This window comes from Bidens hawaiensis, unplaced genomic scaffold, assembly GCF_021521415.1.
Source record: "Bidens hawaiensis isolate Kalapana, Puna unplaced genomic scaffold, B.hawaiensis_p1.1 tig00019313_1, whole genome shotgun sequence".
NCBI classification, from domain to species: Eukaryota; Viridiplantae; Streptophyta; class Magnoliopsida; order Asterales; family Asteraceae; genus Bidens; species Bidens hawaiensis.
In genome coordinates this window covers 155986-174951 of record NW_027492924.1, presented here as the reverse complement: position 1 = coordinate 174951, position 18966 = coordinate 155986, and the positions used below count along the sequence as shown (strand labels likewise).

Sequence of the window (18966 nt, the reverse complement as noted above, 5' to 3'; positions counted from 1 at the left end):
AATTAAAATCCAAAAAGTAAATATTAAAAAACAAAAAATGTAAAACAACCATTCTCTCAAGCCATCATATTGCTTTATTTGTAAATGAAGGCTTCTCACGCATTTGACTCGAATTCACGGGTAAAGGTTTCACCAAACCTATATAGCTAAAAATTAATTATTAACTTTCTTACAATAAATAAAATTAAAATTCAAATATAAATATATAAATATTGAAAACGAATAATGTAAAACAATCCCGTGGGATAACATCTAGTAATAATAATAAAAAGGGAAAAATAGTTGGATTTGCAAAACGGAAGAAGGAAGAGAAGCCGCTAGAAACAGAATAACAATAATAATCGTTGTGTCGCCTCAGCCTTGTTTCTTCTCTTCTCTTGACATCGATCGTCATCTGAATAATCAATCAGGTTACTTTTGTTATTATTTTCATCATCTTTTACCCTATCTAAGCTAAGGTCTAGATCTATCCTACTTACAATTGATTTTAGAGTTTTCTAATTTACAAAAGTGAATTAGTTAGGAGCAAGTATTTTCAATTGATTAAGTGTTTCAATTATTTCATTTCAGTTGCTTCATCACTTTGATTATTCAACATTTCAATACCAATACCCGTATAAAAAAAACCCTATTTTCGGGTATAGATCGGGGTTCTTTTTAAGAGGTTGCACTTCTTGGGTTATTTTTCAGGTATAGATCGGGTTTATAAGGGGCCACACTTTTTGTGGTATTTTTCAAGTATAGCTCGGGTTTTTTTTTAAGGGGTTAAGCACTTTTTTTTGGGTATTTTTCGGGTAGGTTAAAAACCCGGGTTTCAGTTATAACTTGAACCAGTTTTCGGGTATTAGCTGGTGTATATCGTGTAAGGGTTTTCAGCACTGAAAGTCATACCCTATGGGTAGGGTTCGGCCAGGTTTGGGTATTGGTTTTTTTGCACCTCTAGTAGAGTTTTTTTTATCTAGTGTTTTGTCTATTAGAATGGAGAAATTAATATCAGTATTTAATATATAGAAGCATTGAAATGAGTTTTTTAAAGACTTGGATACTAACATCATACTGCTGGCGGTCTCTTTTGGTTAGTGTGGATTATTTTGATTATAATTTGCTGATAGCATGAGTGTGTTAAAGATTAATGGGCATTTGGCTGATATCGGATGAATACTGTTAACTATATATACTGTGCCTCTTTTCGACTAACTATTAGTCCTTCTGCATTGCGTGGTAAGTTGATAAATATATGTTATAAACATACAGAGATGGATCTCGAGACTGAAAATAGAATAGCTGCAGTTCTGATGAAAGAAGCAGCAGAATTGAGGCGGCTGGCTGCAAGAGATGGAATAGATGCATATCTGCATCCTCCTAATGTGAGGGTTAGGCCAAACTCACGGTTCCTCACTGCAACTGTTCTTGGTGTGCAACAATGTAAGTTATATAAAAAATAATTCTTTGGCTTTTCAAATGAAACATTCAGGAAGTCTGACTTAAACGTGATATGTTTTTCAGCTAATCGTGCTGTGGAAGTAAATGAGATGTGGCGGGCACGTGAAAAGGAGAAGGAAATGGATAATAGGTCTAAAAAAGATAGTGGCTCAAAACCGAAAAGTACTAGAAGGGTTGAGGATTATGCTTCATCAAGCAACAGCGCGATCAAAGGTGAACTCAGGGACAACGAGATTGAGGAATTCTTGCACTCAAGGTAAGTACTTACTGTCTATCTCCTCTGCTTTCCTTTCATGTGCGTGCGTGTGTATGTGACCAGTCTCACTTGTTTGATTGTGGCAGGGCCAAACGAGGTAGGGGTACCGTCGGTTCGAGGATGGATGAGACAGGCCCATACCTTCCTGATTCTGAAGGGTATATCGACATGGGGTATAGAGAAAGCAGACGTGCTGTTCTTGGTCCCGAAAAGCCTCATAATCTCAATTCAGATGACGAGTCTAGTGAAGAAAGAGAGAGAAAGGCCAAAAGAAGCAAGCATGATCGCAAAAGGCACAAGTCGTCTGTTGATGAAAAAAAGAAGAAGAAAAAGGAGGAGAAAAGAAGTAAGCATCGCAAGTAGCAAGACCATCTGATAGATAGAGGCTTTGTACAATCAAGATAGGATATATGAACCGTTTGCATATTTTGAAAACGATATTTTTCTTCCGGTTTTAAGGGTTGCCTGCTTGATTCTGTGAACATGCTTTCGTGTGAAATGCAATGGATGTAACTCTGAGATAAGGGCCTCTTAACCCATTACTTAATATTCTTTTCTTATTTTTCATTTTTATGGTATGATGATATAGCATCATATGTAGATGCATTACATCTGGTTTTGGTAGGAGCGTGAAGGGCTTATGAGGTGCTGGTCTCTTCTTATGACACTGTTTCACAATAACCACAATGTGACTGACTTTTCGGAAACACATATCGAGATGTCATACGATGGAAGAGTTTCAGAAACCGTAATAGCTAGTACCTTGAATCTGTATCGTATCATCAATCATGTAAAGAATATGTACAACATACTTTGGAATGCTGCGAACGGTGATACTTTTTAATTCGGCTTCAGGGTGGACGGTCAACAAAATTTTCACCTAAAAGGCAAAAGGTCAAGATTGTAATGTATGTAGCAAGATTTGACAAAATGTCAAATATTTACATACCAAAACAAGTCCATTTATGTTTGTAGTCTATGAACTGATGAAGACTACAAATTATAATGTTTTATAATCATTTAAAAGTAACAGATATTCTAACTGGAAACTGACCGGTCCGACCTAAACGAAGCATTTTACAGTTTTGCCGATTAGAAATAGAGACTACCGTAAACCACCAAACTCCACCCATGCCCGAATTCGTTCCCCATACACAACCCGTGCCCTAACCCGAAATTTTCCTGGAAACGAATCTGTTTCCTGGAAAGGAAACACACACCAAACTCCACCCATGCCCGAATTCGTTCCCCATACACAACCCGTGCCCTAACCCGAAATTTTCCTGGAAACGAATCTGTTTCCTGGAAAGGAAACACAAAAAGAAAGAAGCAACATCGGTTGTAAAAATACTCATGATTTGTCCGTACACATTACTCGTAACTTGTTTTTGTTTTTTCAAGTAATACTACTAATCTATTAAAGCAACACAATATGTACACATGTCACTTACCTAGGTTGTCCACACAGGGTTCCATGTCATCAACTTTTCATATATCTACTTTCCACATATTACCCATTAAATTTATATCAACATATTATGAAACACATGTGACCCGTCTTTTTGTTATGACCCGATGACCCAATTCCCATTTAATACATCCCCGTTCATAGTTCTCAACATCATCATCATCATCATCATCATCATCGTACTCAGTATATCCCACCAATAGCAAAGCTATGGTAGGGTCTGAGGAGGGTAAGATGTAGACAGCCTTACCTCTACCCCATAAGGATAGAGAGGCTGCTTCCGGTGAGACCCCCGGCTCGATAGTAGTTTTGCATCAAGCCTTGGACATAAGGCACATAGCACTCAATCATCGGGACACCGGCTGATCGGTGCATGTACCCTTGTCTTTCGGCTATCAACGCCACTACATGATGCCTGATTAACCGTCCGTCACTTTTAACGTTATTTTCACGAGATTAGTAAAATAACGTCAAAATTAGTGCAATTTCACTTTTGCCCACCCGAGGGTTCACGCATATATACATCATATGTGCGCACCGCAAGCAGGGCTTATGCTGTCCAACATCTAAACCCTAATTGCCCACCCGAGGGTTCACACATATATACATCATAGTTCTCAACATCTAAACCCTAATTGTCTTATGCTGCCCAATTGTTTCCCCGATGTCCCTCTTCTCCATTGTTTACAACCGTCTAACTTCCATCCATGTTCAATCTGTCATTTATCAAAACAATTGAGAAACCCCTTTATGAATTTCTCAAATAACCCTTAAATACAGTGTATGATACATCTTCAATCGCTCCATGTTCAATCGATGTTACACCAAAACGTTTTAACATGTATTCGTCTCCATCTTCTATCTCTTGGTATGTTAATTTGAGAGTTTTTCAATATACTGTCCTTAATTCCATGTTAGTTTCATATCAGTTTGTAACATTAACCATGTTAGTTATTTCATATATAATAAGAAATTTATATAATTAAATACTTTATTTTTTTTTCATATAATAAAGTGTTTAACTATGATTCTAGTTTATTTACTATGTTTCATTTTTGTGTTCGTTATTTCTAATTAGATCATATATAATTAGAAATTTATATAATAAAATTCTTTATTTTTTCATATAATAAAGTGTTAACTATGATTCTGATTTGTTTACTATGATTCATTTTTGTGTTTATTATTTCTAATTAAATCATATGTAATTAAAAATTTATAAAATAATAATAAAAGTCAACTCAGTTACTTCTAAAACAATAATGAAAGTCAAACTTAGTTTGTGAGGAAATTTATATAATTTCAAACATTTAGTCAAACTCAGTAAATATTATCTTCATAGTCCTATTATGTTACTAAATATTTAAATTTTTGAATTTCAAATTTCAAATCTATAATTAGATTATAATTTAAGTATTTTAGGAATTGTCTATAATTTGGGTGGGTCTTTTCTAAAACATCATTTTAAAAACTTAATTTATTATTTTAATATTAATCACCGAGTGTAATTTTTGTTAGTTTCAAAAATTAAGTTTTGGATTATTAATTAATAAATATTGAAATTAATATTCTATTTATGATTAAATTATACCACCTATACAAATATCTTACTTTAATATTATTCAGTGAGTGTAATTTTTGGTATTTCCAAAAATCAACCTTCGGAATATTGGGTAGGTGATGTATTTATGGTTTCTAAACTTATGAGGTTTAATAATTCCTAAAATAATTTAAGTACTATAGGAATTGTCTATAATTTGGGTGGGTCTTTTCTAAAACACCATTTTAAAAACTTAATTTATTATTTTAATATTAATCAGCGAGTGTAATTTTTGTTAGTTTAAAAAATTAAGTTTCGGATTGTTAATTAATAAATATTGAAATTAATATTCTATTTATGATTAAATTATACCACCTATACAGATATCTTATTTATGATTAAATCATAATATTCTATTTATGATTAAATTACTTTAATATTATTCAATGAGTGTAATTTTTGGTATTTCCAAAAATCAACCTCCGGAATATTAAGTAGGTGATGTATTTAAATTGATTCTATTTATTGTTACATTAAAATAAAATTGTTTTTAAACTTATGATGAGGTTTAACAAGAATAACCATCTCTGTATTTACTATATAACAGTCATTCAAAGATGTATTCTACACATTCATAACAATCTTTTGACTTTGAAGCTTCTACAATGCAAGTTTTTCATCCCTTATTTATAAACTTTATATTCAAACGAAGTTATTTTACTAAAGGCTTTCATCATTTTTCACTAAAGTCTTTCATCATGTTATTAAAACAGCTTACAATAGAGGTTCAAAGGTTTACAATGTTAAATGAAATTGATGTTCTCAAAACCTCTCCATCAATTGTTAAGGTTAGATTTTTGAGAATTTGGTCCATCGAGAATAACAAGCACGCAAACGAGGACTTCTTGATTGAGATGCTAATATGTAAGTTCCTAATTATTTTATATTTTGTTTTTCTGTAATAATTAATACTCTTTAGTCTCTTTTCAATAATTATTTGCACGTGTTTCTTTTCATTATATTCTTATTTCATAAAAGGAGAATTGAATGCAAGCTACAGTTTTTAAACCAGACATTTTTCGTTTCAAAAGGTTTTTGAACGAAAACGCGACTCTGACAATTATGAATCCTAGCGTTGTTTTAAATGGTTCCAACTATAAAGTCATTGATTGTCCAAACAAGTTGGTCTTCGATCCAAACACCCATGTCAATCCATGTCAAGACTTTGATGATTGTATGTTTGGTTTCAAGTTAACTTCATTTCGTTCAATAATTGATAAAGAGATTAGTTTGAGGTCCACACTAGGTATGCACCTCATTTTAAATGTAAATATATATTTGTATATGCTATTTGATTTTTTTTATTAATGCTGCAGCATTTTGAATTAGAACATGAAGTTAGTAATAAGCCTAAATGGTTATTAGGATGTGTGAACTATGAATCTGATTTTGATGATCTTCCACAAGATTTTGATTATGAAGATGAAGCATAAGGTAACACACTTTCAATAACTTAGTTAAATTACTTATGAGTCTCCATTTATAATGTTTAGTTGTTGAAGAAAATTGAATTATTAGTATACTTTTAATACATAAGAATACATGTAATATACATAAAGTATTGTAAATTTTGTTTTTCATTTTAATAATTATTTAGTTCTGCGTTTTGATGATATATTATTAATTGGTATATTAGCTTAAGTAATTATAGGTAATTTTAATACAGTGCAGATGGTATAGATGATATGTTTATATTACAACATGTATTTACTTGCCTTTTGCATTTTATGTTAAAGTTAACACATATAATAGATATGCAAAGCTGTTTATATTATACATGTATATTGTTTTTTTCTAGAATGATAGCATTAAGTTATACTGGGATTAAATAATCCTATAGATATTATAGTTGTATTTAACAACTTTATTAATATTGAATTGAAACTCATTATAAAATACGTTAAGATTTTAGTTGTATATTTAATCAGGATGCTATGGTTTATTTTGTTTCTCAGGTTGTGAAGCAAAATGACTTTCTTTTGGTGGAATGTTGAAGAACCTGATGATGGACTAATATAATTAGAACATGCTTATGTCTTCGTTTGGTTTTGTGGTTGTGTAATTATTAACTTTTTATGTAGACAATATGAATGCTTAATAATTTGGTAAAAAATTATGTTAAATATTTTTGTGTTGGTTTAATATGTTTTCTATATTTATATGGTTTGTTTAGTTGTTATTAAAGTATGATAAAAGGCCTTAAGTAAGTACATATGACTTATGACTTTGACGTATTTTTTTTTAATGGTAAAATTTATGTGAACAAGCGGCACGAAAGAAAAACCGCAGAAAAACAAAACCCCCTCCACAACCCAGAGGGCGCCCACCAACCAGAAACCAACTACTTAAACTTAAAAGTACACCAACTCGACCAATCTACAACATTACATTTAGATCGATTTTTAAACCAAAGGAATCCTAAGGACTTTATATCACATATTATCTCTTCGATCTTCACCTTTTTTCCTTCGAACAATCTCTCATTTCTCATTTTCCAAATTCTCCAACACGTAATAATAATTATCCCATGAATGACATCCTTTATACTCGCTTCTACGCCCACAAAATCGGAGATGTCAAGCAAGTCTCTAACCGAGAAGACAAAAATAGGAGGGATCTTACATCACCGTCTTATATTTTCCCAAACAACCGCCACAATCACGCAACCCGTAAATATATGGTCCGCCGACTCCCAACTAGACTCGCACAACATACACAAGCGATTTGCGATTGGGATATTCCTTTTTTCAAGTTCCAACATAGTTGGAATCCTGTTCATCTCCGCCCTCCAGACATGAATATTACACTTCGCAGGGACCCATTTGCTCCATCTCATCTTATAGTTATTACTATTATCTCGGCTTTGAATAAACAAATTCTTAACCGAATTAACCGAGAAATTTCCTGCCTTATCTCCCACCCATTCCCAAAAATCTGAACCCCCATACCAACCAGCAGCATTAATGAGTTGGAAACACCTTTCCCATTCTTCCTTTTCAATCTGCGAATTTGGGGTTGACCAATCCCAAGCCCAACCGAACTGATTTCCTTCTCTCCAAAAACGATCACTAACTTTACAATACTTATCTCTTTCCAGTTTGAATAGGTTTGGTAACTTTTCCTTTAAACTTGAATTCCCTATCCAAACATCAGCCCAAAAACCCACCTCTTTACCATCTCCAACTTTGCCTCAAATGTAGTCAGCCACTTTCTTCCCATCCAATTTTAAATTTTTAACAACTTTGGAAATATTTAACCAAACCCCTGTATTCCCTTTTTTACCTGGAATCGCGTCCCAATCAGAACCGTACGAGTGAATAGACTCTATGACTCGCTTCCACAACCCTTTGTATCTGTCTTGAATCTCCAGAGCCACTTCACCACCAAGGCATTATTCACATCTCTAAGTTTACTAATGCCCAATCCCCCCCCCCCCCCCGTCTTTCGGAAGAGCCACCCTTTCCCAAGCAACCCAATGAATCTTTCTAGCATTGTCAGAACCTCCCCACAAAAATCTTTTTATAATTCCTTCAAGAGTCTCGACCACTTTACACGGAACTTTGAAAAGGGAGAAATAATAAACCGATAAACTTTCCAAAACCGACTTAATCAGTGTGACTCTCCCACAAATAGACAAAGAGTGAGATTTCCATAAAGCTAATCTTTTCTCAAACACTTCAATTATCCCATTCCAATTATGCACTTTATTCATATTGGCTCCCACAAGAATACCAAGGTGTAAGAACGGAATTCTACCAACCTGGCACCCGAGCACACTCGCCATGTTGCCAATCTCCAACTCGCCAACATTGCAACCAAATAGCGTTGACTTTTGCAAATTTATCTTAAGACCAGAGCACATATGGAAGCATCTCAAAAGTCTAGCAACATTTGCTAAGTTTGGCCCAGTCCACTCTCCAATTATCATGGCATCATCCGCATACAAAATATGGGAAACCAACGGACCCCGCCTCGGAGATTGGAAGCCATTAAAAATCCCACCTTCCACAGCTTTTAAAATCATACTAGAAAAAGCTTCCATGACAAAGAGAAATAGAAAAGGTGATAAAGGATCGCCTTGCCTCATACCTTTGGAACATTGAAACTCAAAGGCCGGAGACCCGTTAACCAAACCGAAGAGCGGGCTGAGGTTAAACTCCCTAAAACCTATTTACACCAAAGATCTGGGAATCCCATTTGGGCCATAATCGACACTAAAAACTGCCAATTAACGTTACCGTACGCCTTTTCAAAATCAATCTTCAAGAAAAAAGATTTATACTTGACCTTATTCGCCTAAGACATTAACTCATTCACAATAAGCGGCCCATCCAAAATAACCTTCCCTTCCAAAAAGGCAGATTGGTATTCAGAAATCACCGAACCCAACACCTTCTTTAAAAGGTTCGCTAAAACCTTGGAGATCACCTTGTTTATAACTCCTACCAAATTTATCGGCCTGTACTCGTTTAAATTTTGAGGATCCTTACACTTAGGAATCAGAGTAATAAAAGACGGGCTGCATCCTCTATTAATAATGTCTAACAAAACCAGCCTCAAACAGATCCCAAAACTGTTTAATAAACTTAAAATTGAAGCCATCCGGACCGGGGGCTCGATCCCCATTTGCAATCAAAAACAACTTTTTTAATTTCTTCTTTAGAAAACATCGCAATCAACTGCGAACCATCTTCCTTAGTAATCATACATTATTTTTTATATCTGATTTCCTATGTTTTCTTTTCTTTGTTGAAGTGATATTGTTGTGTTTCAATTTTCAAAATTGCTGTCTACCACTAGTTTTTTTATTTCTTTATACTTACTCCATAACGTGGTCCTAAATCTAGAATGGTCCTAAATACCTACAATTGACTTGTTTTAAATTTAGTGAAATAAACACTATTTAATATTTATAAAATTTAGTGTTACCAAAAGTTGACCAACATTGAATAAAAGAGAAACCATTAAAAATTAACCAATAGATTAAGGAGCTACAAAAGAGAGGATAGGTGCTTAAGTATTTTACTATTCATGTGTATATGAACCACTCTCAACAATGTATTTCGAATTGAAACCATTTTACTACTTTCATAAAGTCTCAGAAAAACCTACAAGTAGATTAAGACCTTTTCAAGCCAAAGCAAAACAAAATTCAGGTTGAATTATATAATCGGGATACCGACATGAACTATCCAAGAACAGACCAAATAAGCATATCGATTCGGTTCTTAGTCTTGATTTGAGGGTGAATTCGGTTTCATTTTGTTCAGTCCACATTAGGGGTGTTCTTCGGGTTTGTTTTTCGGGTTTCAGGTTTTTTGGGTCGGGTTCTTTGGGTTTCAAATTTTAAATCCAGACTTGAAACCCACCAAATCTCTCACGGTTTCTTCGGGCTCGGGTTTGGGTTTTTTCTGGTTGGGTTAATCGAGTTTCGAGTATCCTAGGAAAAAAAAATACATTGGTAAATTTAAATGTAACATATTCTTTTTTACTCCCGTAATGCAAATAAACCAATAACAAAACAAAAATAAACCGATAAAACATCCTAAAAAAGGTAAAATTTAACAAAATTCAACCATAATAAATAAGACCGACATAATCATCTTCAATATGTCATGATTAGGGTGTTGGATTTATATTTGTTTTTAGTCATAAATTGAAACATTAATAAACAATAACAATCGATTCATAATAGGTGGAATGAGAATAGTCGATTTGGAGTAAATTTTGATAATGTCAGCGGCTAAAGCTTAGCCTATAACACCTAAAAATATATGTGGTTTTAAAACTAAAAGTTTATTCAAGTTTTTCAGGCTGACCCGAAACCTAGAATTCGGACCCAAGAACCAACCCAAATTACTTCGGTTCGGGATTGGGTTAGCCTTTCTCGGGTTCGGGTTTCTCAGGTTGGGTTAGTTCTGGTTCATATACGGGTTTTCTCGGGTTGGGTTTCGGGTAAAAGTGACAGCCCTACCAATAACCTATACAAGTATGGACTCTATCCTTGACAAAGGATTGAAGACGTATAAACAGCTAAAGCCAATAATCTATACAAGTATGAACTCTATCCCTGACAAAGGATTGAAGACGCAAGAACTGATGCTTTAAAGAATGAGGAGGATAGACTGATGATCAAGAGAGTGAAGATGCAAAAGGGTTGAAGTTTCAAGAACTTAAAGCAGAACTATTGACATGCAAGCAACAGGTACATTTATCAGTTGATTCTTTGCACATAAGCATTTCAATTATCAATTGATTAAGTGATCTTATTCGGTAATTTACTCTAACAATTGAAGATGTCACTATCACAATTGTGTTAGAGCGTTAGAGGTCATTATCATGATGATAACAGGAAACGTCTCTATATATCTATGTGTGTGTTTATGTTGTACTCTCCATCAACATTGCAATCATAATTGTTCATCGTAATTTTACACATAGTTAATGAGAGAGGTATTCATTTTAGGGAGAGTTTCTCTTTTGCATTGTGTAATAAATTTAAGCGTAAAGTAATTAAATATGATTTCATCTTGACTTTGATAGTGTTTGTGTTTGAATTTACTTATGATTTAATTGTTTTGTTTCGATTATCAATTCACAAAACACTTCGATCCCAACATGGCAACAACTATATAATATATTAATTAATGTATTCACTTTTAATGGGGGTAATGAGTTTGGTAATCAAATGGATATCAGTGTCGCCTCCCGAATATCCGTCCAATATGAAATAATGGAAAAACTACAATTACAATATGAAATAATTGAGAAAAATAAGTTGGTATATAACATGCATATTTATAATTAAACATAAAACTGTGAGATGACTAATAATTTTAAAATTGAACCGGACTAGCGTGCCGGACTATGAACTGCCCACACAGGTGAGCCGGTTGAGTTATTCTAAATCGTCTTTGTTTGGACAGATTAGTTACATATAGGGCCGACGGTTCGATCCGCTTATTGAAGTTTATTGATATCTTTTTCTTTTTTAAAAAAAATCTTCTTTCTACTTCAATTTTTATATTTTGTTTACTACAAATACCGTATTTTGTTAACGTTTCGGATTTATACCAAAAATATGAATTAGTTTCATATTTTATTACAAATTAGTTATATATTATTATTTTATTATGCAATTTATAGCATAACTCAATTTAATTTTAAAACCCGTCTAACCAGTAGACTTGTAACATGGCCCGCATGAAACATTAGTGATGATAACTCTAAGGGTCTGTTTGGTATGAGGTAATGAAATGGACGAAACAATGAAATAAATGTGATAATAGAATGGACAAAGGAATAAAATGATTTATTACCATTCCAATGAGATGTTTGGTAATCACATGGGAATGAAACGAATCATTACTTTGTATTGTTTGGTAGGCAAGAGAAAAAGGAAATCTAAAATTAAAATGATAGTTAGTGGCGGTGGTGGAGGGAAGTAGGTGTTGGGTGTGGCATTGGCAGTAGTGGGCGGTGATGGTGGTTGGCGATGGCGGGTGGTGGTGGGCGATGAGAGATAATGGTGGTTTGAGGTGGGTAGTGGGGGTAACAGTGGAGGTGGCAAGTTGTGGTGGTGGTTGGTGGCGGTAGCGACAGTGGGCAGTGGCGACGATTGATGATGGTGGGGGAGGGGGGAGAGAGATGGTGGCGGCGTGCAGTGGTGGTGAGAGATGGGGGCGATGGTTGTTGGCGGTGGTGGGCGGTAGCACTGATGGCGATGATTGGTGGCGGTGGGTGGTGGTTGCGGTAACGACGGCGGTGGCCGGCAATGATGGTGGTTGGTGGTGGTAGTGGGTGGCGGCGGCGGTTGGTGGGTGTTGATGGTGGTGGGTGGTGGTGATGGGAGGGTGGTGGAGTTGATGTAGGGTAAAAGAATAATGTAATAAAAAAAACATGGTGAGTCGATGAAATGAAATTTGAGTATTTTAGAGGGAATGGAATGAACTAAGTAATAGATCATTTCATTCATTTGATCAATCAAACACACTTATTTTCTTCCGTCACAATGGGTCATTTCATTCCGTCTTTCATTCCTTCATACCTAACGAACCATCAAAAAGTTACTTTATATATACATATATTTTTTTTACGAGAGAAATTTTTTTTAAGTATTTATTGTGATTGGTTGAATAATGAATTTAGTGGTCCAATGGCAGCCAATCTACCAAATATGCCTTGTTTTTCTCTCATATTCAAGTAATCCACATGGTTTTTGGTTTATGGTCAACATAAATCTCAGTCAACTCTCCTTCAATCTTGAATTGGTTTTTGGTGTATTTGCTTCGTGGTTTCAAAATTGTTGACATTTTGTACTTCAGTTTTGACACCATTATTGAATTTATATCTTTGGATTTTAACCAAAAATTTGTTTTGTTAGGAAATTAGAAAGCAAAATAGGTCATATTAAGTCAATAAAATAATGAAATTAGTACTTTAGATTATATTTCTTCTTTACGAAAGTACTCAAACATTTTAAATATGTTTAACTCACTACTAATCTACTACTACATGGGAATAAATATAACACAAGAAACCTTATTCTTTAAAAAACAAAATAAATTGTATTGACTAGTGGGAGAACAATTTTCATCACAAGATCAAAAATAGATAACAAATAAAAAAATCCGAGAAAAGACCCAGATTATCTAGACACTACCTTGGTCATCTAGACACCAGCATAGGCCCTATACAAGTCGTATAGGCCTTAAATTGTGTCAGTTTGTGTCGACATATTTTAGTTTTTGTTTCTTGTGCCTCGTATAGGCCTATATTGCTCGTATAGACACAATTATTTTTTGTTTTTTTAATTTTTTTCTAATTAATTAAAAGTTGTAAAAAGTATAGTGGTTTGATAATGGAGAGGTTGGTTAAAAACAAGTCGTTTGATGATGAAAATGATGGTAAAAAACAAGTCAATTGATGATGGAAATGATGGTTAAAGCAAGTCAATTGATGATGGTGCTAAATGACGTTGACAAAAACCTATACGAGTCGTATAGCGTGTGTATGAGTGAACGCGAAAAATTTGAAAAATCTTGAACAAGAATGAGATATTATGGCATATACGAGGCGTATAGGCATTACGAGGCATATAGTTTACCCACGCAAAGCTATACGAGTCATATAAGACCTATACGAATCATATTGTTCATCCACGAATAACTATACGAAGCGTATAGGGCCTATACAAGACATATAGGGCCACGAAAAACTATACAAGAGATTAGGGTCTATACGAGTCGTATATGCCTATACGAGTTGCATATTGCTGTAAAAAGTTGTCTCATTGTTCCCTCCATACACTTGTCAGTCATGTGTGATCTATACGACTTGTACATGTCTATACGAGTTGTATAGGCATGTACAGACATATGGGGGGTTGTGTTTGTATATAACATCCCATTTTAAATACTCATATTTGATGCATACTCGTATTTGATGCGAAAAAATAATAATAATGAAACATAGTGATGTTAAAATAGACAGGGTCGGGCCGGGGGGTGTGCGAGCCGCACCCCCGGTCGGCGCATGTAAGTTTCGGGGGGCCAAACATTTTATGCATATATATGTTTGATATATAAAAGTTTCTAAGTCAAACGACGTCGTCAATTGGTCGAATCTGTCGTTAATTTTGGTGTTTAAAAGTCACGGAAAAATAGATTAACCGGATAATTTTGCCAGAAAATACTCTTGGTGAAGAAGATGACAACAAAATCAAGTTTCAACTTTCAAGTAATGACAAAATATAACATGCTCTTTATTTAATAATTAAATCTATTATTTACATACTCATCCCTTTTAGTTTTGATTTAGTTATACCTCACCCTTAACTTTTATTTCAACATACCATTTAAAATCCTTAAACAATTTTAAAAAATTAAGTTTATATTAAAATAACTATATTAATTTTAATCAACTTTGTATTAATAACTCGTATAAGCATTAAGTTTTAGGGATTCGAAAATTTTGGTATTACATTCATATTATATAGGAAAATTGGAAATAAATAATCCCACATTTTGTGTATTGGTCGATAATAATCTCACCTTTAAAAATCACTAGCAATGGTCCCACCTTTTAACTATTTTTGTCTCACTGATCCTCCGTTAAAAAAAATACTTAACGTCGTTATGTTTTTTCCCTAGTTTCAAACCGATGTTTTAGGGCTTTTGATCGGAAGAACGATATGAGTCAACTGATGTAAAACTTATTTCAAAACGGTGATTCAAATGGCTTGATTTTTGTTAATTGGAAATTCAAGCGCCCGAATTGAAATATTGTTTCATCGTTTGGATCACCATTTTGAGATAAGTTTTACATCGATCGGCTCGTATCATTCTTCCGATCAAAAGCCCTAAAACATCGGTTTGAAACTAGGAAAAACATAACGACGTTAAGTATTTTTTAACGGAGGACCAGTGAGACAAAAATAGTTAAAATGTGGGACCATTGCTAGTAATTTTTAAATATGAGATTATTATCAGCCAATACACAAAAGGTGAGATTATTTATTTCCAATTTTCCTATTATATATTTTTTATATTTATTTTTATAATATTAATCGTCGTTTATAAAAATTAGCTTATATATTTTGTTATTCGTTAAGGCTCACGGACCTTTTTATTTCGGCTAGACTGAGGTATTTAAATCCTCGGAAACGGTCTTGAAAATAGAAATTAATTTATTCGAAGTTCAAAAATATACGAAGTATCTAAAGTCGTTACCAGAAACAATAAAATAAATAAAGAAGGTTTTTTTGTATTTTTTGACGACTTTATGTGACCTCACAAATTTAGTCCATTCTTGGGGGAAATTAGAAATGTGCAACTTATTTCAACATTATAGTTAGTCTTTAATATTAGGAAATTAAATTTGTATATAATAATATTCAATTATGTCTTTGTTAGAAATAAAGATTTTGCGACGTCAATTTTGAATTTAAATAAACTCGTCTTCAGTCAATTTAGGAACCCAAATTTCTTTTTCCCTGGTAGGAAACCTATAGAAAACGAAACTATGAAAACTACTAGAAATATTAATAGAAAATTATGATTTGTGTCTGATGACCGTCGTTCGAGTCACGAAAAACCTAATTAACTTAAGCAGATAGGGTAAGTCAGATATCGTATCTACCAGGAGTATGTGGTCAATTTAATGCATAATCAATTTCTCAAATTCAAATTATGAAGTAAACAGTATGAGCGCTGATCACACTAGCAAAAGATAGATTTAATAGCAAGTAAACTGAGCAAAGTTCAATCAATAAACAAAGACAAATCACACTCGGGGTTCAAGCAAATAAATAAGCAGTAATCTCAAATTCACTTAACACGTTAATCATCAATGACCAAATCAGATTGACTAACCAGTTAAACCTCAGGCATCAATAATCGCTAATACACGACACTGGTTACAAACAAGCCTTGCCAGTGTGACTCAACTAAGGGCAATTGTATGCTTCATCATATTCAAACTAGTCAAAACAACCCTATAATCAATTATCATAACAACTGACAAATAAATCGTTCTGGTCGAAATAACCCTAAATCGACTGAATGCATAGTAATATTAGACATCAATACTCATAGATTAATAAAAAATTATTACAAATCATTCGTTCTTATCAAATGAGAAAAACTATAAAACACAATACTCTACATCTCGGGTATGATTCGAGAGGATTAGCCGCGCCTCGACATAGAAAGATCTTCAATTCTGATAATGTAGGCCATGTGGATGATCTTTAGATGCTTTAGAGGGATGGAAATGGTCTTGATAGGCTTTGGAACTGCTTTGGAACGTGATAGTTGAGAATAGGGTCGTCAAAACATAATATAACTTCAAACCTATAACATTCGTTGATTTTCAAACCCAAAAATCCAACCCACCATTTTGAATTTTCGGTTTTGTTTATATATATATATATATATATATATATATATATATATACATGTATTACGATATTCTCAAGTTTCGTTTCATGTGGTATTCATTAACGTTTATTTAAATTTGAAATTTTGTACTCGTATCTGTTAAACCAACCCGTTTCGTCGTTTAATTTTTATTCGTGTTTAACATTCATCGTTAATATACACGCGAATTTATGTTCATCGTTCGTTCATTTTTTTGTTTATTTTGTTCAAACAACGAATCTACGGGACTCAAAGTTTCTATTTATACGAGTTGCATTATTCGGGCATAACATGTAAACAATCCAAAAATATATATATCATTAACAAGATTTAAGACATTCAAAAGTTCAAGGATCATTATGTAGTTATAGATTAATATATGTTTTAAAGTAATCTTAAACTTCAGGGACTGATTGTGTAACATTTTAAAATATTATAATTAACCCAGCCCTAGCCCCCTTGTACCCCGTTTTTCCAGTCAACGATTCCGGCCACCAGAATTCGTCTTCGGTGAAGTCCAAAAAGCCCCGTCACTTGCCGTTTAACCATTTTGTTTATATCAACGACCATAACCGTCAACTTTAACTCGTAATTGACATATTAATTACATCATAACGCCTCGTAATCTCCGGGAAATTCATAACCATCACCGGGTGTTACACCGCGATCAAATCATCAACATTAACTTGTAATTGACTCCATTGGTAGCATAAATAGACCAATCTCATAAGCTTAAACCCACACCAAACACAAATTAACAGCAAAGTACTCTTAGAAGCAATAACCCAGAGTATTCCGATCAAACTCCGGCCATCCTCATTCTCCGTCAACTTTAACACAAATTAACAACAAAGTACTCTTAGAAGCAGTTATATCAATGACCATAACCATCAACTTTAACTTGTAATTGATATATTAATTACATCATAACGCCTAGTAATCTCTGGGAAATTCATAACTATCTCCGGGTATTACGCCGCGATCAAATCATCAACATTAACTTGTAATTGACTCAATTGGTAGTATAAATAGACCAATCTCATAAGCTTAAACCCACACCAAACACAAATTAACAGCAAAGTACTCTTAGAAACAGTAACCCAGAGTATTCCGATCAAACTCCGACCGTCCTCATTCTCTTTATTTCCTGCAACTCTAGAGGTAATACTTATATGGTTTTCATTCGAGATTAACATATAAAACAAACCCCTAAACTAATTTCATCAAACGCGGAATGAATTAATAGAATCAAAGGTTAGGGTTTATGTTGAAGAAGATGATCCAGATAACTAAGCTATATATTTTTCTTTTCTGTTTCCACTACAGCAAGCCAGCTAGAGCAGCTGGTTAAGTCGCAGGTCCAATATTTGTTAGACTCGTGTTCGAACCCAGGTCGTTGCATAATCTTTGTATGTTTTTTAACCTCTTTCTTAATTAATAAATCAAAATAAACATATTATTAAATCATTAAATCCAATAAAAATCTTTTTAAGTTAAGTAAATTAATTTTATCCTTTTCACCTAACAACTAATCTTTCAAACCCGTCAAGTTTCGTTTAAACTCGTAAAACATTTATGTATTTATTGTTTGTTAAATGTTATAATTCGTTAAAACTTTTGTTTTCAAAATAAAATATATCGTTAACATCATATTTCCGTAAACAATATAATATACAACTTAGTATTACTCTCGTGATTAAGATTCGTCCATTAACTTTAATTCATTTGTTTTAATTCGTTAACTATAATTCATTAGATATAATTCGTTAGTTTAATCCAATAACAAAATTATTTTTTTTGCGAGATAAAATTTGTGCCTTGTATATCCCATAAGTCTTTTAATAACATTAGTTATAATATTTAAATAATATAAATCAATAAAATTCCATTAAAACTTAAAATAATATTATAATGCTATAAAGTAATAAAATATTGCTTTAACCCTAAAACCAAATTGCTCTAACTTTATTGATCCCGGTAGCTAGTCCTTGATTTTGTATCTTCGTTATTATTTATAGTTCGTGAGATTCAATCGCTTCAGTTTCGTCATCATGCTTTCGGTTTTCATTGCAATGTTTATCTTCAATTTCAAGTTGAGTTTTCTCACACCCCCTCTTTAAACGTTTTCATATTTTGGGGGTAGTATATGTATCCTATCAAACCTCAATAATTACAACTTTGCTTACAAACTACAATTCATATCATGGACTTGTGTGCTTACTTGCTTGTTTGTTATATACGTGGATTTCAAGTGGTTGCCTCAATAAGTATGATCATACCC

General features: G+C 33.4%; 1 protein-coding gene across 1 annotated transcript; it reads left to right on the top strand.

Annotated features, from left to right (window-relative positions):
* The first annotated feature begins 397 nt into the window (after positions 1 to 397).
* Positions 398 to 6200, top strand: LOC143557993 (uncharacterized). The gene is made up of 7 exons (XM_077046927.1): positions 398 to 410; positions 1255 to 1425; positions 1507 to 1699; positions 1786 to 2045; positions 5365 to 5378; positions 5481 to 5555; positions 6084 to 6200. Exons 2-7 carry the CDS (start codon positions 1257 to 1259, stop codon positions 6198 to 6200), a joined length of 828 nt encoding a protein of 275 aa, XP_076903042.1. The 5' UTR covers positions 398 to 410; positions 1255 to 1256.
* Positions 6201 to 18966: the final 12766 nt, after the last annotated feature.